Genomic DNA, 20,155 nt, shown 5'->3' with positions numbered 1-20,155 from the left:
AGATTTGGAGCAGAGACGTGCAGATGTCCTCTGAGTGTCTTTTTAAACCACCACTTTCTTTCTTTACATCAAAAGGGTCATGGGAAGAGTTTCAGTGTCAATAACGGCAGAGTGGCTTATAAGGGACTAACCCTCCCAGAGACAACAACCATATACAAACTCTGGACAAAACATTAAAAAACAATTCTGAAGGCACTGCCGAAAGTAGTCTTTCGGGGACTACAGAAGGGATGGCCACGGTGAGGCTCATGTTTTTTGTAGCTTTTCCCCAGAGGCCACTCTCTAGACCATGCAGCACAAGGTAGCTAGGACTCACACAGAAAGCCCTGGTTTTTAGCTTGTGGTATTTGAGGACAGAGTTTGATGCTGCTAGAGACTCTGGGGAAAAGGGGGCGCAAATCCCAGAAAATATGGACCCAACAAGGAAGCAACCTCTAAAATACGCTCATGAATTCCCCTCAAGCCTCCATTTGACCCCCAGTTGCAAATGCACAGGGGAGACGCTAAGATAACTGGACAGAAAAACAACAGCTAGAGCGGTGACAAGGCTGAGCAGAGATTCGGCCCCTGCTCATCACAGGAGAAGCAGAGTCTGGAGGTGGAGTCCAGTCCTGCCTTATTGGAGAGGAGTGCCAGCACGACACCCTGGGCTTCCGCTGGAACCTCGGAAGGGCCGGGCCTTGCAGGTGAGACCACGTCCCAGACCACAAGTAGGCCCTCCCTCGCCACGTGTAAAACCAACGTCAGGGCGAGTGTCCGGTATTTTAACACTCTTCAGACGGGCTAATAGAAGCCAGATAGTTTAAATATGTTCAAAGACTTCAAGGAAAAGTAGTCTTACTGACTTAACTACACATGGGGACCCTCGCACAGAAAGGAACCTAAGGATCAGACCGACAGAAATGCTGAAGCTGAAAAGCTGCAGTGCCTACGATAGAAACTCCCCTGCACGGGTGGCAAACGGGTTAGCCAGTCAGAACAGAGAAAGAGCAGGAAATCCGAACACTGTCTTCGTACTGCTGGGACAGATCCAGACAACCTGATTTGTGCAACTAGAGACCCAGCAGTGGTGAAGAGACAGGGGAAACAAGGAGAAGATCCTCCCAAGAAAATTTCCCAGATCTGGCGAAACACATCATCAACTCACAGATCCAGGAAGTTCCGGCAGACCTGTCAGTACAAAGAAACCACAGAGACTGCTGAAAACCGGAGTCAAAGAGGGTCACCTCGAAAGCATCAGGGACAGTAGACACACTGCAAGGAACAGCAGTGCGCAGGGGCCCCGGCTTGTCACCAAGACGGCGGCGGCTGGAAGACAGTGGGACGAGGTATCTTGAAAGGGCTGAGAGCAGAAAGATGTCCGTCTGCCAGAATTCTCTCTCAAATATGAAGTCAAAGGAATGACCTTTGTAGACGAACAAGAGCAGAGAAGACTCAGCCGCAGCCCCAGGGAGTCTGTCTGGCCAGACGGACGCACCGCCGGGTGGCAACTCGTCCCCGTGAGAATGGCTGCCGGAAAGGGTAAAGAGGAAAGTCTGTCTTTTGTTTTCTTATTTACTGGCTATGAATGTAAACATCCTAACGTTGGATCGTATGGCTTCTAGTACACGTAGACTTTGAATATTTGACAGCACAGAGACCAATGGGATTTAAAAAATTAGACTCTTGCAAGGTTCTGATATTTTATGCGAGGTGGTGCATTTTAAACTCTTAAATAAACAGTGAGAAAAAAGCGTGTATTGTAGTCACAAGAGCAACCACTTAAAAATACAAGAAGGTGTGTGGGGCGCCCGGGTGGCTGAGTCGGTCGAGCGTCCGACTTCGGCTCAGGTCACGACCCCACAGTTCGTGGGTTCTAGCCCCGCGTCAGGCTCTGTGCGGACAGTTCAGAGCCTGGAGCCTGCTTGGGATTCTGTCTCCTCCTCTCTCTGCCCCTCCCCACTTGTGCTCTGTCTCTCAAAAAGAAAGAAATGTAAAAAAAAAAAAAAATTTTTTTTTTTTTTTTAAATACAAGAAGGTGTAGCTAAAAGGCTAGTGGGCAAATTAAGATGTAAAAATTGAGTGCTAAAAATAGTGAAAAAAAAGAGGGGATGAAAGGAAAAACAGGATTGTGTTTTTAATGAAATAAATCTAAAACAAATAGCAAAATGGGAGACCTTCTAACCAGCACATAGTTCAAGCCTGGTTTTTGATGCAATCTGATAACGTCTGCCTTTTAAACAGAATATTCAGTTCCTTTACCTTTAATGTACTTACTGATGTAAGAAGATTACCTTCACTGTTAAAACATAGCTTGAAAATAAGAGAATGGAAAAGCCTGTTCTGTGTAAATCATAAGCAAAAGGAAATTATTGTGGTTACATCGCCATCAACAAATACCAATGAAATAGACTTGAGGACAAGAGTGATTATCAGGAATAAAGAAGGGGTGTGATAAGAGGGGTGTTAAAGAACTTTCTGTATTGATAGAAATATTTTATATCTTGCTTGGTGTTTGCATGGATGTTGTATGTATACACATACACGTTGGTCGTTTTATCAAAACTTAAGATCTTTTATCTAACTTAAGATCTTTGCATTTCTCTACATGAATTTTACCCTTACAAATTTAAAAAGAAAACCAAAAACCCAACAACTTTATAAAGGTTGTTGCCAGTATCATACATCAAAAGTGAAAGCTAAGGGACACCTGGGTGGCTCAGTCAGTTGAGCGTCCAACTTCGGTTCAGGTCATGATCCCACAGTTCGTGGGTTCGAGCCCTGAGTTGGGCTCTTGTGCTGATGGCTCAGAGCTTGGAGCCTGCTTCGGATTCTGTGTCTTCCTGTCTCTCTGCCCCTCCCAGGCTCGCTTTGTCTGTGTCTCTCAAAAATAAATAAACATTAAAAAAATTTTTTTCTCTTAAAAACGAAAGCTAAAATTATATATCCGATAAGGGGTTAATACCCAAAATATTTAAAGAACTTAACACAGTTCAGCATCCAGAAAACAGCAACAGATAATCTGATTTTAAAATGGGCAGAGGAACTGAATAGACATTTTTCCAAAGAAGACACACAGGTGCTCAACAGACACATAGGAAGATGCTCAACATCACCAGTCACCAGGGAAACACAAATCAAAACCACCAAGAGATACCATCTCACAGCTGTCAGCATGGCTAGTCTCTAAAAACACAAGAAACAACAAGTGCTGGTGAGGATGTGGAGAAAAGGGAGCCCTCGTGCCCTGTTGGTGGGAATGCAAACTGGTGCAGCCACTGTGGAAAACAGGATGGGGCTTCATCAAACAGTAAAACTAGAACTACCGTATGATCCAGTAGTTCCACTACTGAGTATTTAACCAAAGACAATGAAAGCATTAATTCAAAGACATAGATGTACCCCTTGTTTATTGCAGCATTATTTGCAGTAGCCAAGATATGGAAGCAACCTCTGTGTCCATTGATAGACAAACAGATACAGAGATGTGGTGTGTGTGTGTGTGTGTGTATACATATATATATGTATACACACACACATAACAATAGAATATTTCTCAGCCATTAAAAAAAATGAGATCTTGGGGCGCCTGGGTGGCGCAGTCGGTTAAGCGGCCGACTTCAGCCAGGTCACGATCTCGCGGTCCGTGGGTTCGAGCCCCGCGTCGGGCTCTGGGCTGATGGCTCGGAGCCTGGAGCCTGTTTCCGATTCTGTGTCTCCCTCTCTCTCTGCCCCTCCCCCGTTCATGCTCTGTCTCTCTCTGTCCCAAAAATAAATAAATGTTAAAAAAATTATTAAAAAAAAAAAATGAGATCTTGCCATCTGCAACAATATGGACGGAGCTAGAGAGTATAATGCTAAGGAAATAAGTCAGAGAAAGACAAATACTATATGATTTCACTTGTATGTGGAATCTAAAAAAAAAAGCAGAAACAGATCCATAAATACAGAGAACAAACTGGTGATTGCGGGAGGGAAGCAGGGTGGGGAGGTGGGCAAAATGGGCGAAGGGGAGCGGGAGGGCCGGGCCTCCAGCCGCGGAATGAAGAAGTCGCGAGGAGGGCAGGAGCGGCAGCAGAAGTCCATCAGTGGTGCTGTAATTGCAGTGACAGACTGGCAGCCGTCCTGACCGGGGCACAGCACAACGCATGAACTTGTCAGGTCCCCTGCCGTACACCTGGAACTAGCAGAGCGTTGTGCGTCCGCCGTGTGTGACAGCAGCGGACGGATGCCCGAAGGCACAAAGGGAAGAAGGGACTGGGAAGGGAAGCTAACGCGGCACCCGCTGTGCCACCTCACCCCGTGGAAGCCCGTCCACAGTCTTTCCCGTCCGGTGACGTAGCTTCCTACTCCGTGGTGCTTTCTTCCTTACCATCTTTTGTTCTTTTCTCGCGCAAACTGAACCTGTTTGTTTGGAAATCATCAGGGTTTCACCCCAGAGGCAGAGATCTTTCTCACAAAGCGTAGTGACACTTCATACGTACGGCTGTGCCGTCTGGCACTCAGCCGGTCACGTCACCGCGTCCTGAAACCGTTCTCGATTCATTTGCTCCCCGATTCGTGCTCACCGACAGCGTACCAGGCACCAGGCTCCAGAGATGAGATGGCAGCCTGAGCAGACGTGCTCTCCGCTCACCGAGCTTGCAGTCGTAGCTTCACTTTCTTGTACGAAACTCAAATTAACTTAAAAGTTTAGAAGCCAAAGGTTAAGCTCATTGGAAAAGAAGTTGCAAAGTCTGTAGTTCTGCATGTGAATTGTACCGTATGCCAGATACTCCCCTGTGACGACGGTTCCTACCTGTATTTGGGGGTCAGCCACCAGAACAGAGAACAGTGGTATCACATCAGCCGTAGGTGGGCTCAGCTTTCAAAGTCGGGTCTACGGTGAAGATCGGCTGTAGGTAAACGTCACGTCCGCTGAGCAAGATGCCCGGCAAGCAGCGTCCCGTTTTCCACTTGCCGTCTCTGGCGCTCCTCGGGAGAGGTGGCTGCTGAGAGGGCCCTGCGGTTATCCGGGTCGGGGGCCAGGTGCGAGGGGTGGGGAGGGGCCGCACAGGACAGTGAGATCCACGTAAACAGAATGAGATTTGCGCCCGCATTTGGGAACTGCCACGTGCGCAGAGAGATCAGACGAGCAAGCTACAAAGTCCCCCGAGTAGCGAATGCAAACGCGGACGCGTTTCTGTAGTGCGATCAGCATTTAGATTACAGGGTTATCTTTACGACACCCAAACGCAGCCACTTCTCTGGAGAACGATTCACGGCCTTATTTTTATCTCCGTGATAGTTTTGGAAGCCAAAGTGTAAAGGACTATTGAACAAATGAATTCGGGGATTATAACACGGAGTTCAATTAAGAAGCCTTTTTAGCTGAAACAATTGTTTATAGCACCATATTTAATTCCTATAAAACTGTATTCTAAACTATCTTCTGAGAGACATTCAGTGTTACGTTAAAGGTTTTTTGCCTTTGGTAATTACCGGTTCATCTGCCCTAACGCATCACGTCATCTTCTCTGGCTTGAGAGAAAGATTACCTTTTGTGCAGGGATAATGGGCCTAAAAGTCAAATGAAAAGCATCTTTAACCTGCTTTCCCAATTTTGTTGTTTCTTCCCCCCCTTCTCCGCAGTTCCGTGCCTTAGCACCCATGTACTACCGAGGGTCGGCTGCAGCTATAATTGTTTATGATATCACAAAAGAAGTAAGACTTTCCATTTTCCTTAGACTGTTCCGAAACCCCTGTTTTGGCTGCTTAGCCCTCCAGCCGCTTTCCTTTCTTGTGTTCCAGGAGACATTTTCAACATTAAAGAACTGGGTGAGGGAGCTCCGGCAGCATGGCCCGCCCAATATTGTGGTTGCCATAGCAGGAAATAAGTGTGATCTTATCGACGTCAGGTAAGTTATTAGAACGGGAGATTACGGTGCTGATTATGTGTTCCTTTTCTTCCTGAGCAATATCCAATATAAGAATCTTCTTTTATTTTATCTCTGACATTGAAAAATTCCTTTTGCTTCAGTTGAAGTCCTGAAGTTTCCAACAAAAATTAAGAGTTCAGACATTTGGGGGTGATTAGATTACAGGGAGAGAGAGAGACAGGTGTGTGCTTTATGTAAGCACTGGTGACATCACACTTGACGTTATCTGAGGTTAGTCTAGCCCCCACCCCGTTCCCATGACATAGGGTACTTGAATAGGGGAAAACACGTATACCTTAAGGAAGGCACATTTATTGGCAATTTCTCTGGACCCCAAAGCGAGGACTTTCTGTGATTCCCAAAGCGAGGACTTTCCTTTGGGGGGTGGGGGGAGGGAAACCCCCCCTTGCCATTCTGTGACCGTTCCATCAGCTGGATTGCTCGTACTGCTGGGTTCTGTTTTGTTTTGTTCTGTGGCACCATGTAAGTGGTGTAATCGGGAGGACCATGTTTTCAGGGCTCAGTCACTAGCCGTTCATGACCTCCTTTGTCATCACAAATCTGGTTAATTACCGGCTAATTGTTGCCTTCCAGAGAAGTCATGGAGAGAGACGCGAAGGACTACGCCGACTCCATCCATGCGATTTTTGTGGAGACGAGCGCGAAAAACGCAATAAACATAAATGAACTCTTTATAGAAATTAGTGAGTATCTCTGTGCCTTATGGGTTTCCTCTGTGCAGAGCAACTTAATACAGAATTACGTGGCTGGGGAGAATTCCCTCCGTACATAGAATAGTCTGGTCTCTGACATTGTTCTCAGTGGCACGAGATTGGAGAACGTAAGAGTGGCGGCTGGGTTTCAGCTCGTGTTCTCATTGCTGGAGAGCCCCTGCCTGATGACTGCGACCCTTCTCAAAAGAATGTTGCTGCCGAATAAATAATGCTCAGGGCCTTGAGGTCCTGGAAGCTGTCATCTTGCGCTCTGTCTCTCTAAATGTGTTTCAATTAGCCATCCAGAGTCATCGACGGTGAACAAAGCAATAAAGGGAAGTGAAATCCAAGTGTGATTCCACTGTAAGAAAACCCTCAAAAATTAATACCAGGAGAGTAAAAAGTAAGACCTCCCCTTCCCATCCCTCCCCCTTCCCTTTCCAGAAGTGTTAATATGATGCTGCTAGATGGAAGGAGGCTGCCGCATACCTTGGGGACCCTCTACAGATTGTATCTATGTTTATTCATTTCATTCAAATTCATCAAAATATTTATTGAGAACCGTTCCTGGCTCGGGGGAGACGGCGGCGAACAAGACAGGCGTGGCCCTGCTCTCCTGAAGCGCACTTTCTGCTTCGACAGGCAGGCAGCGAGCACAAATATGAGTAAGATCCCTCCCGGTGATCTGCAGTGATGGGAAACGGTAGTGTGGGATGAAGTGAAGGCGTGTCCGCTGGTGGTCAGGGAGGGCCTCCCCGAGGAGGTGAGACTGGACAGGTCAAGCTCTGCAGGGACCTGGGGTTCACGTTAGCCGGACGTGTCGGACTTGCAGGTGACCAGGAGAAGGCTGACAGGGCACGGTGAACTTACTCGTCCAGATCCGTCGACAGTGTGAGGTCAGAGGTCACTGAGGCCGGAAGGGCACTTGGCCATCGTGTAGAGGAGGGAGCGGGGAGTGCAGCACCCAGCACGGCCAGGCAGGGACGGGCCCCCCAGCCCTGGGACGCGGAAGCCGCAGACAGCCCCCGCGACCCTGACAGCTGGCGTGTGGGGCCCCACACCAGCAGGTGGGGTCACACTGGCATGTAGGCCCCTGGTTGCCCAGTTGCTGGGGTGGTTTTTATCTTTATTCTTCGATGGTTTTAGTTGGTTCAGGGTCTGGGTTTTATGTGATATGTCCCATTGTTTAGACTGGGCCACTGATTCAAGCATCGTCAGAGTACTGTGCGAGAGTCCTCGGAGTCCTTTCAGAGTATTGCCGAGGCCATCTGCCACCACAGAGGGCCACTGGCCCGCTGATCTCCAGCCCCACGTCCAGTCCCTTCACTTCAGCATTTGAAGTCATGACGTGTAGTGCCTTCCTGGACTGTAAATAGCAGTTACCCAAATACATACTTGAAAGGCAGCATGAGGCCAGTCAGGAATTTTTCAGTTCAGGCGGAAACATCCAAGAGTGTGCTGGTGGGAGCGTGCCAGAATCGTTGCCATTTTTTTGGCGTGTTCTTCAGTAGTATTAAAAACAAAGGTAGTGAATGATGCCAACGGTGACAACTCTTAAATAAAACCTAGCACGTACGTGCTCATTTTCACTGTGAAAAATAAAAAAATCTACGTTCCCAAAGATCAGAAAAATTTAGAGAGACATAAATTGAGTTTATTGTTTACCGGGTGTAATAAAACGCATCAGCGCAGTGCCTGGCATGCGGACTTTTTATTGAAGCATAATACGCGTCCAGGAGGGCGCTTAGAATTACGGAGCTCAAGGAGTTTTCAGAGTGAGTATTCTCCTGTAATCAGGACTGAGATCAAGACCCGCCAGCACCCCAGGAGCTCCCGCGTGCCCTTCCTGTCCTTCCTGTCCCCACCCAGGGAACCGCTGTCCTGACCGCTAGCTCTTCAGATTGGTTTTGCCTATTTTTGTACTTTTTTTTTTTTTTTTTTTTTTTTTTTTTAAACCTACCATATTTACTCTTTCGCGTCTGGCTTCTTTAGTTCTATGTTACATTTGTCAGATCCACCCGGATCGTCGCCGGACTCGCTCTCGTTACCGTAGAGTGTGTGCATGTGCGTGTGGAGCAGGGGGTGACATCCACGGTGTAGTCACCCGTTCTGTTGATGGGGGTTTGAGTAGATGTTTGCAGCTCGGAGCTATTGCTGGTGGTACCGTGAGCGTTCCGCTCCGTGTCCAGGGTGCACCCTCTGTGCACGCTTGTTTGTCAGGTCTGTTTGGACCCAGAAGAACGATCGCTGAGTCGCGGGGTGTGCAGGTGCCCCGTAGGAATTTGCTGCCAGACGGTCTCCAAAGCGGTTACACCAGCGGGACACTCGGGCTGGTGGCCGCATCCGCTCTGTGGGTCTTGATCTGCAGTCACGACCTGCAGTTGATGACGTTGAGCCCCTTTCTCCATATTTATTTACATTTATGTGAACAGATCTGGATATCCTCTTTTGTGAACCTTTGCCCGTTTTCCTGTTGGGCTACCTGCCTTTTTCTTAACTATGTTTATCATTTATTTTGGATACGAGGCTGTCGTTGATCACGTGTACTGGTGGCTTGACTTTCATTTGTGAAGCGAATGTTTTGGTGAGCTGGGGTTTTTGATATAATATATTAATATGTAATATATTAGTAATACCTTATATTGTTATATATGATTATACCTAATATAATATATTATATTATAAACCTTCACATAATCCGGTTTATCCTTATTTCCCTTTATGGTTAGCACTTTCTGGCTCCTACTTAAGAGATCGTGGTCTGTTCCCAGGTCATGAAGATGTTCTCCTCTGCTTTCTTCTAAGACTGTTTCAGAGATGGCAGCACCAGCTGCATTTCCACGATCCGTTTATTGGAAACGTGTAACAAGAAGCTTCAGTAAAGCTTTTAAATAAATTTGCAGTTTATTCACAGCCGTGTCTACAGGCATCTGAATAGTCGCTGTAGGACGCTCTGGGGGACACTTTCCAGTGTAGACACCACGTCGTGTACTGCCCACCTGACTTTGCGGGGCCGCTCAGCCTGCTGGAGGCTCCAGGCTTGGCGACCAAGGCCCTGAGAGTGGCAGGTTCCACCTCAGCCTCGTTCGTGCAGAAAGATGCACGTATCCATTCATTCCACGCTTTCAAAATACCTCCGTTCCTGGGAGTGTGCTCAATAGACCCCAGAAACAACGATGGAGAGACAGGACCTTTTGCCTCGCACAGCGTAGGGTCTGATTCAAGGAACCTAGTTCCGTAAGCAAATAAGTAACGTGCTTCTGGCTCCTGACTGACTTTAGGGTCGGAGGTGTTGGAGAGAGCTGGGAAGTGGGAGGGCCTCAGGAAGGCCTCCGTGCACGGACGCAACTCTTGCGTTCCCGTCTGGGTAGATGGATGGCGATTTAAGGTTTCTCCTGAAATTGACATTATGCTTCACGGAGCAGTAAAGTGAAACCTGTTCATTCTCATGCATTGTTGGTAGGAGGATCAAGTGGCACAGCCTCTTCAGAGAGCAATTTGGTGGCATCTGTCCAAATTTAAAGTGCACGTCCTTCTTGCATTTGTGCTAGACAGACACTGGGAATGTGGTGTAGGTGTCAGATGAATACCCAGGGGCAGAATAGCGTGACCCGGTTCTTCCCCTCCTGTTAATTTATCTTCCGCGTCGGTTCACAGAGATATTCTTTACACTGTTGTTAATACCATCACAGTGTTGGAAACAAACTAAATATCCATCGACAGGGGAGTGGTTAAATAAATTCCGGTGCCTCCATGCAGTGCAGTAGCTCGGAGCCGTGAAAAACTGTGGTGTGGTAGAACAGCCCCCAGAATACGTTCAGCGGAAGCAGCAACGTGGACGACCGCGCACGTGGCTGCCCCTCTCGGGGCCGAAGGAGGGGGACAGCTAGAGGTGTGGGTGCACACCTGTCTCTGGACGGTGGCTCTGCCCCGAGGCAGAGGGACAGGCATGTTCTGATGGTGGAATTTTGTGTACCGGGGTGCGTACGTTCCCTGCTTATTAAAACGTTTGTCAACAAGTAATTTCTTTCTGATTAAAAACGGTTTTGCTAAATGCAACGTTGATATCCTCGTGTGGACCCCTGCACAGAAACAGGACATGAGTGGAAAAACCGCGGTCATCTGATAAAAGTCTGAACCTTAGTTAGTGATGTGCCAGCATGGGATTCTTCATCGTCACAAGTGGTCCGTGGGAATGGGAGATGTTAACACACCCCGGGTGAAGGACGTGCGACAGCTGTCTACGATTATCTTTGCAGCTTTTCTATAAATAGAAAATTGAAAATCTGTGAAATCCTTTTTACTTTAGTGAAACCTGTCAAGCTGCATGTGCACAATCGTTGCGTCTGGGAACCAACCGATTGGAAAATTAAAGCTCGTTCCCTTCCCTCCTCTCCTCTCTGTCTAGGTCGAAGAATTCCGTCCGCCGACGCCAGCCCACCATCTGGCGGGAAAGGCTTCAAGCTCCGGAGACAGCCTTCCGAGCCGCAGCGAAGCTGCTGCTGACCGAGCCTCGGCCTCCGGACTGGGTGATGATGAAGTAGGTGGTCCAGAGAGTTAACAGGAGGGCTGGGGGCCCTGCTGGCAGGTTTCGCCTCGCCGGCTTAGGGTCTTCTTCGTGCAAAAAGGATTCAGAGAAATTGGCCAGTTCCACTTCCTCTTTGGAGACTGCAGCAGTACCCTTTCAGTCTGCGGACCTCCATCCCGTAGAGTCTGCTGTGCAAAGGAAGGGACCGTATCGCTTGACCTTGCGGAAAAGGAACATGTAATTGTATGGATGGCAGGATCAAACTGTTGAGTCGTTTTGTAATCAAGGTTTTACGTAACATTTGTAAAGGGAAAATTAGCACTTTTGTGGTTCTCGAGGGAAAAAAGACCTTGTGGAGATTGTAATTTCCTTGGCGTCCCGTTACCGCTGCTACGGGGAGTCGTAGCATTTAAGACGTGGTAGGTGACGGTAAGCGGAGGGATGGCAATTATCATATGAAGCCAGATGGAATGGGTTATTTATAGGCCCGATGGAAATGAATCCATCCCCCCCCCCCCCATCTCAAAAGCACTTTTCCTTGAAGACTTTAGCCCGTGACGCATCCAGTAAATCAATACAGTCCCAACAGGTGCACGGCTCACCCGAGGCTGGCATTCCGGCCTTGTCCTGTATGTGTCACAAAATACATTACTGGCACCTTTTTAAATACGCTCTCGCGATCAAGATGGCGGTGGCGGAGAAGGTGCCTGGAATGAACCAAACTGCATACGTTGGGACTGACTAGCAGTGGTTTTAAAAAGAGGAAGAAGAGAGCGCAAAGCGGTGTAAACGGTGGGGAAGCCAGTTCTCTGTTGCTCAGCATATGTAAAGTTGTAGTCTGTATTTATGAGACCATTGCTTAAAGATTATAAATTATGTAAATACATGAATAAACTCTATGTTTCCTCCAGCACTCCATTTCATCTTGCACCCCGTGTCTTCGTGTGCCCGCCCACTTTTCAGCCCGTCCACAGGAGACTCTGAAGCACGTTCGTGTCGTGCGAGGGCACAGAGCGCTTGGCTCTCAGTCTTTAAAGATGTCTCTGCCTCACCTTCCACGCACCCCTCCCTTCCACCCCCCATCTGGAAATCACAATAAAGACATATGCCACTCTGACAAGCCTGACTAGCCCTTCCTAGCCTGGGGGTGAAAGATTAAGCTCTGGTCTGGGCGATCAGTTGCTGGTAGCATTTACAGCGACCCCAGACAAGTGTTTTAAGGGAGCTTTCCTTGTTAACAATTCAGCTTATCTTTCTGTTTCCTTTATTCCCCTGCCTCCGTTAGTGGTTAACACTCTTTCCCTCAGGGAGCCTAATGAGGTTTTTAATATAATCTAAAAATAAAGCACTGAAGTGAAGTTGGTGACAATTTGCTCCTGGTCTAATTTGGCACCCTTCCAACCTGAGTATTGTAAGGGAAGGAAATTTACAAGATTAAATAGGAAATGAAACAGCTTGAATTTCAAACTAAATTGTGTTTTCAGAGCTATCCTTAAGCTGAACAGTTGAAACTTTTAAAAATAATTGTTATTTCCCTGTGCTCCCCCCCACTTGATAGGGGTAGATTTTAATGGGAAAATTATAACGCAGATTAAGTAAAAAACGATTCCCTTTTCCCTGGTGGATATCTTAAGCATTTGAAATTATTTATTCTCTTCCTGAAATCATATGGAAGGAATGTGGCTAGGGAAAATTCTAGCGCTGTGTTTAAAATACGTGTGGACTCTGCCCTCCCAGCCTCTTGCTTCCTTCCCACTGTGCAGTTAGCTGTGAGAGAAAAACACACGGTTCTAAGCGTGGGCTCCTAACACCTGAAGTGGGCGGGCGGGGGGCGGTGAACTTTATTTCCTGTATATCCAGATGGGGCAGGACATCTGGCCCATGCCCTGGTATGTCCCTGACATCCCCACTGCCGGGCCTCTCTCTCCGCGAAGGCCAACAAAATAGGAACAAAGGTTGCTTGACTCCTAACTTTGAGGCGATGCACGCGTGGCCCTTTTTTGGCTCGTTCCGCCAAAAGATGCTGCAAGTCTGTGACCTGCACATTTTTTTCCTCCAGACCTGTTGGTGATTTCACGGTGCCTGGGTGCACGGGGGAAGGCGGTCCCGTGCCTCTTGCCGGCGAGGCGCTGGGAGGCGCCCCTCCCCGTTGTGCCCTTGGCCGCATGCGGCCCAAAGAGGGCCAGCTTCTCGGCCCCCCACAGCTGCTTTCTCTTCATGACTTCTCACGCGCCTCCCCGTTGTCGAGGGCATTTCTGTCGGGTTGCAGCCACGCGTTTTATCCAGAGAATGGATGATGTGGGGTGCCCAAGTGGCTCAGTCGGTTAGGCTCCTGACTCTTGATTTCGGCTCGCGTCACGATCTCACAGTTCGTGGGTTCGAGCCCCGCGTCGGGCTCCATGCTGGCAGTGCCTCCTCCCTCCCTCCTCGTTTCCGTCAGACCGTCTCGGGAAGGGACGAGACCCTGCTCCTCCCGTGGTTGTCACCTTCCTGCTCAGCAGCAGATTCTTATCTGAGATCCATGTGGTCCATACCCCATGAAAACAGGGGGCAAGTGTTCCCATTTGTTTTGTTTGCTTGTGTGATACAAAAGAGGAATGTTAGAGGCAGAAGCGGTGTTTTGTTTTGAACACACTTTGGATTAACGACCTGCCCAAGCAATGATCTGATACACATTTGGTACATTCTCTGTTGTTCCGTCTTAGGAGGAAAAAAACTAGATTTCCAAGGAATTGAGACACAGCCCATCTCTAAAACTCTTCTTTTTGGTTCCCTTCTGACAAAGGGCCATTTGAAAAAACTTTGGGGGCTGGAAGGAGAAAAAGCACTAATTAGCTGCAAGGGTGTATCGATTCCTCTCAGAGAAATTGAAATGAGCTCTTTTGCAGGTGCCCAGTCCCAGGAACCATCGGTCTCCAGAACTCTCCTTTCACACAAGTGTTTTTCCGATTCTATGATAACTAATTAGCCATCGTTTGGTGATTAAAAGAACATAAAGTAAGAGTATGATTAAGTGTCCTTCATTTTAAACTCTCTGTAAGAAGTGATTAGGGAGAAGTACCTATTGGAAGCCCTTCTGGTTCCAAATGAAACCTCCATCACCTGCTTTTCAGCCGCAGGCAGCCCGAGTGCCACGCGCGGCAACTGGAGGATTTAGTTCTTTCAAAATAACACACCTCCTTGCTGCCCGTCTGTGATTTTGTTTGAAGCGGACGCCTCCCGTATCTGGAGGATCGAGCCGTTTGTATTAGAGGCTTGACCTCCCCCCGGCCCCCCCCTTTGCGTGGGCTGGTGCCCTTCTCGAGGTGATCGATTCTCATTATTTTTAAATATATTAAAAAGGGAAAGAAGACCACATGTAACCTGAGAACTTCTAAGTCTTGTATTCTCTTTTTTTCTGTTCTCAAGAAGGAAAACAGGTCTAGGAGACCTTCTAAATTAAACTCTGGGAGATAAAGTGACGCAAATGTCCTTTAGGTAGCTTGCGTGGCTTTCCTGGAGATGTCAGACCGAAATATCTGTACTTTCACGGCACTGTGTTCAAACGGCCAGGTCGGATTCAGGTTACACGGCACTAATTGGCAAGTTAGCCTCAGAGCTTGGAAAGCCATTTGTTCATGGTCGTAGGCACCTGTTACCTTCTGCGGGCGAGATGCTAAAGATCTATAAACTCCTGTAAGCGTTTTTTTCCCCTCGTTTGTTTCTGGTTGGGTTTGTTGTTTTTTTTTTTTTCTTCTTTCCTTTTTTTTCTTTTTTTTCCAGAGCACACTGAGAACATGCTTCATGGCCCCTTGGTCATATAAGATATAGGAGCCCGGCATGTTATACATGACAAATGGGCCCTCACACATTCACGTCTTTGCAAGAACCGGTTTGAGTACTGAGAGAAGCCTTTCCTTCTGGGGAAAAGTTACTGAAAGCCCTGGGATATCTACTAGGCACCTGCTTTAGAAGGTTGGGGGAGGGGGGGGGAGGGGGGGAGACAGCCCACAAACTCAGGCTGGCTCTCTCCTCTTTTTTTTTTTTTTAATGTTTATTTATTTTTGAGAGAGAGAGAGAGACAGAGCGTGAGCAGAAGAGAGGGAGACACAGAATCCAAAGCAGGTTCCAGGCTCCGAGCTGTCGTCAAAGAGCCCGACGCGGGGCTCGAACCCACGAACCGTGAGATAATGACCTGAGCCCAAGTCGGACGCTCAACCGATTGAGCCACCCAGGCGCCCCTGGCTCTCGGCTCTAAACTCTGTAGTCTGTAGATGTTCCTCCCACCTCTATAATGATGCAAGTTAAAGGCAGCAGTAAGCTAGATGGTGTGAGCTTGTGGAAAATCTCCCTCGTTTAAATTTGTTTCAAAGGGACTAGGAGCATGACTTCTGTTTGCTCTTTGACTTCAGGAGTTCCTCTACCTCTTAACGGTTCCAGTGTGTTTTAAAGGAAGCAATGGAAGGGACCTCTAAGGATCAAGCTATTACTGTGTACCTGTCTTCAGTTAGCTTGGTGCATCAAAAGTTCAATAGCGATGCAAGGTAATGTTTAGGAGACTTATTTTAACCCCTGTGGTGCTATTATAAAAAATGGTCCAAGCAACAGATTTATCCGAGAGCTATGCGTTATACTGCGTAGTTTTAGAGAAAGGGCGTGGGGTGGAAATTCAGCTGAGGAGTAGAAGAAATGACCTCTGCCAGTTCTCCTGGACAGCAGAGTTACTTGTCTTGACTTCCAGGAATAGAAATCCAGGCAATTTGATGATCTGATTTGCAAAAAAACATTAACGGCATTCTGGGGGCATTCGTCCTGTTTTGTGTGCAAATGAAAGTCTCTGAAATATTAGAAGGGTGTTACATTTTTCAGGAGCCTCTACTTTTTCAATCTAAGAGAATGATAAGAGAGACCTCGTGCGATGAAGTTTCATTAGACGTAATGAAGAAAGTAAATAAATAAAACAGAATCCCCATATTTCTCAGTCTGTCCTTCAGAATTCTCTGAGTATATAGGAAAATGATTTACTTTCCAAATCTAGAAGGACTTCCAGTCGGCATAGATCAACTTTAATTTGATGGTCTGCGCCATCAGAAATAACTAATATCTGTGTTCTTTCCTTTTAGAGCGTAATCAATTACAGATGCTAGAATATTTTTGGCTTCAAAACAAAAGGGCTCCGAAGTTTAATAAAAAGCAAAATTTTAACCCTTCCATCTTCTTTTATTGCATTGAATATTTTAGATGGTGAGATGGGGATGTGTCATCAGCGGACACTGGAATTAAAACCACGGAGTCTGAACAGATTTAACAACAGCAAAAGCGTTTATTGCTAGTCCATTTTCAAATGTGTATGGTGCCCCGTACCTCATCAACACGCTTCGTAAATGAAACAGACAAAATTCGGGGTGGCTTTCCGTGCACGGGAATCCAAGGGCCCAGAATTCAGCTAATGAACAGGAAAGGTAGTAATGATTTTTTTTGAAAAAGCCCTCTTTCACTGGCAGTCTTGAACTGCAGATCTTCGTGTTCCCCTTAATCACGCAGCGGAAACAAAACATGCTGGTCTTCGTGCCACTTCTTGATTCAGGAACTTGTCCTTGTTTCTGGAAGCGAATTGTTTAAGGCAGCAGTTTGAAGGAGCTCTGTCCAAACAGCATACTGTGCACAAGGCCGATCATCTTCACGCGGAACCGGAATTGTCCAGGAAACTCGCGCATCCCGTGTCGGGTTGTAGAACAGCGGTGCCCGCCTCCTTCGCCAGGGCGAGTCCGAGCCCACTGGCTCCCCAGGCTGGCCGCGTGGCAGGCGGCACACCCACCCCCACTCTGGAACACTGTTGGGCGGGGCATTTCGCTCTGGGGCCTCGTTCCAGTACCATTTGGGCTTGATCACGCTTCTCATCGAATTTGTGCTTGAACGGTCCGTTTTAGCCCCTGAAACATTTTGGAAACAAGGCTGAAGTCTGTGTGCCTCTGCTGACTTCGCATATGAGGTTATTACGCAGTTGATGGAACTTTGTGTTCGTGCGGGCCACGCACGTGATGTCAGGGTGCCTGGTCGATTGGGCACGGGCGGTGGAGTTATCGGCAGGTGGCCAGTCAGAGCAACTGACGGGTGGCTCCCTGTTTAAACCATTTGTTGTCTTGTGTAGACAGAGCTGTATTGCCCCGGAAAAGATTTTTCTTTTTTTACTCTCCTCCAGCTCAGTCTTTCCATCATTTCGCTTGATGAGTCATTCACATAATTGTCAATCATGCCTCTGACCTTCTTAAGAATTGATGTCTTGCCTTCTCTGTGATCGAAACAGACTTCTTGCCTTACTTCTCTTCTTCTCACTTGGCGGTGGGCTCTCCCTTAAGGACGCACGGCACCGGCCGCCTCCTTAGTGCATGTGGCGCCCTTCGCGGGGCTGCCTGGCAGTGGGCTGCGCCCGCCACGTCCAGCGAGCACTGGCGGAAATCGCGAAGGCTGGGTAATTCTAGGCGAGGGGCTCCCATGCTTCCAGAGAGGGGATGGGCAGCACCGGTAGACGATGGCAACACGAGTGAGTGGCAGGATGGGTTTTAGAGTCGGTGATGAGATAGTTGGTCAGAACGCTGCGTAATTTGTGACAGGGCGTTTGGGAAAGTGTGTAGAAACACACGTCTAAAGTCTTGAAGAGAAACAGCTGTGGAGATGAGCCTCGACTTTTAAAAACGAACAAAAAAAATAAACAAATAGAAGCTATGCTGTCGTACCAGCAACTCTCATTTCTCCTAAGAATGCCATGCCTTTTCAAGACCCAATGCAAGGAGCAAGATATTTGTGCCTTTCTATACTAGCATCTATTATGAAAACACACACACACACACACACACACACACACACACAATTAAGTTGCTTACAACTTAGACTGCTTTGTAGCACTATAAACAGCCTGCATTTATAGCCGTGGCTTCACCACATGACACATCGCTTGATTGCCCGTGATGGAATACTGTGGGGGGGGGGGGGGGATGGCCAAGCTCGTACGGACGTCGAAGACTTTATTTTTGCAGTGTATACCTTGGGCTGGACCTAAGTCTACATGTGAACCGTATGATGTCTGTATCGTTTGTAGACGCTGACAAAAGAAAACCGGATCTTTTGATTTTTTTCTTGTTGTAGGATTTTTCTTTCTCTACGTAATGCTGGTAGAGGGTAGTTTGCGAGCAGTGGTAGGTTTGGCATACTTTTATTGAACTGTGTTGCTTTAGCTTGCGTATTCTGTAATCAACTTTTATAGCGCGTAACATGCTAAATCTCTCCAAAGTTTGTTGCATTGTAAGAAGGGTGTAAACATTTTGTTAATAAAATGCTGTGTTTACAAATACGTGTATTTGCCTTTCAAATGGTTTGGTCTCTCTTTGTGGCAGTACTGAGCACGTGCCTTTCTTAGCCACGTACCCTGAAACGGTTTGAAAACTGTTTTGGAAAAGTGCCCAGGCTTTGCCCGCTGCCGCCCCCCGCCCCGGCTGGTGAGCAGCAAGGCGGTTGTGTCACTGCTCCGGCCTCCCGGGCCCCTGCGGCGCCCTCTCCGTGCCCTTGCTCCGTGACCTTCCGAATCACTGAAGGTGGAAGTGAGGCCGGGGCAGGGCTGCTGGGGCCACACTCGCATCTGCTAAGTGAGGAAGCGCTTCGCACCATCCCCCGTCCTCCGCGGGGTCTCATCCAAGGTGCCGTTCCGTTCCTTTCTGGCGTCGGCTGGAACCCTGGAGTCCCTCGGTGCCCTTCTTCACCGACACGAGTGCAGCCCCGCCTGCTCGTTCTCTTTTCCACGTCCCTCGCACAGAAGTCCCTTTGTCCACCCGCTACGATTGTGTAGACCGCACTGACGGGACTCTAGACGGACAGACCTGGGTTTGAGTCTCAGCCAGCCCCTTTCTAGGCTGCGGGGCCCTGGAGAAAGCTCTCAACCTCTCTGAGTTCCGTTCCCTTCATCTGTAAAACGGGAAGCTGGTACTTGGGGACGATACCTACGGGGCTGGCGTTCAGCGCAGCGTTCACAGAGTAAGCACTCTTCGTATAATCTGTTGTGTGTGTTTTTTTTTAAATATATTTGACCCTACAACTTTTTTTTAAATTGTTTATTTTTGAGAAAGAGAGCGTGGGGGAGGGACAGGGAGAAAGGGGGACAGAGGATCCGAAGTAGGCTCCGCACTGACAGCAGAGAGCCCGACGCGGGGCTCAAACTCACGAACCACCAGATCACGACCTCGGCCAAAGGCAGACGCTCCACCGACTGAGCCACCCGGGCCCCCCTAATGGTCACTTTGGCCTGGTTTTGAACTTCATGTGCACACCTGCGGTTCCGGTCTGGCTTTCATTCAACCCGGCGTGTACTGCTCATGTTTGTTCTAACAGCTGCTTACTCTTCCGTCGCGTGAGTAAACTGCCGATCGATCCATTCTGCGCTCGCGGGTGCTGGATCGTTTCAGATGTTTGCCGTTCTGAGCGTTCCACAACAAACGTCCTTACACATGTCTTCCGCGTCTTCTTAAAAAAAAAAGAAGAAGTGGGGCGCCTGGGTGGCGCAGTCGGTTGAGCGTCCGACTTCAGCCAGGTCACGATCTCGCGGTCCGGGAGTTCGAGCCCCGCGTCGGGCTCTGGGCTGATGGCTCGGAGCCTGGAGCCTGTTTCCGATTCTGTGTCTCCCTCTCTCTCTGCCCCTCCCCCGTTCATGCTCTGTCTCTCTCTGTCCCAAAAATAAATAAAAAACGTTGAAAAAAAAAAAAAAAAAGAAATTTTTTAAAAAGTGAACCAAAAAATGGGAGGAAATGTTGGCTACATATACAGAAGAATGGATTACTATCTTTAGTTTACTAAGAGTGTCTATAAAGCAAAAAGAACGCCCCTCAAAAAAGGAAATGATCCACATTTGAAAACCCCAGACTGGTCCATAGAAGAATTCCTAAGTCAACAAGGGTAGCGCTGCAACCTTGTTTATTACGTATGGAGAAGAACGTAAACAAACTGTCACAGACGAATTAGTGGGAAGTTGCCCAGTATACAGTTGAGTG

At 48.0% G+C, this 20,155-nt stretch overlaps 1 protein-coding gene across 4 annotated transcripts in view; it reads left to right on the top strand.

The window, feature by feature from the left end:
* Positions 1-18,468, top strand: part of RAB22A (RAB22A, member RAS oncogene family) — a 57,290-nt gene extending 38,822 nt beyond the window's left edge. Inside the window, exons 4-8 of one of the 4 annotated variants that reach the window (XM_043553600.1) lie at positions 5,611-5,682; positions 5,770-5,876; positions 6,492-6,601; positions 11,019-11,150; positions 16,359-18,468. In XM_043553600.1, coding sequence (XP_043409535.1) covers positions 5,611-5,682; positions 5,770-5,876; positions 6,492-6,601; positions 11,019-11,116 — 387 coding nt within the window. In that variant the 3' untranslated portion in view covers positions 11,117-11,150; positions 16,359-18,468. Of the gene's footprint in view, positions 1-5,610; positions 5,683-5,769; positions 5,877-6,491; positions 6,602-11,018 lie in introns of all 4 variants that reach the window. The other 3 variants (XM_043553599.1, XM_043553598.1, XM_043553601.1) reach the window with 3 other exon arrangements.
* The last annotated feature ends 1,687 nt before the right edge of the window (positions 18,469-20,155 follow it).

This window comes from Prionailurus bengalensis, chromosome A3, assembly GCF_016509475.1.
Source record: "Prionailurus bengalensis isolate Pbe53 chromosome A3, Fcat_Pben_1.1_paternal_pri, whole genome shotgun sequence".
Classification (NCBI taxonomy): Eukaryota; Metazoa; Chordata; class Mammalia; order Carnivora; family Felidae; genus Prionailurus; species Prionailurus bengalensis.
Note: the sequence above shows the minus strand (reverse complement) of the source record. Positions and strands in the feature narration are given on the sequence as shown.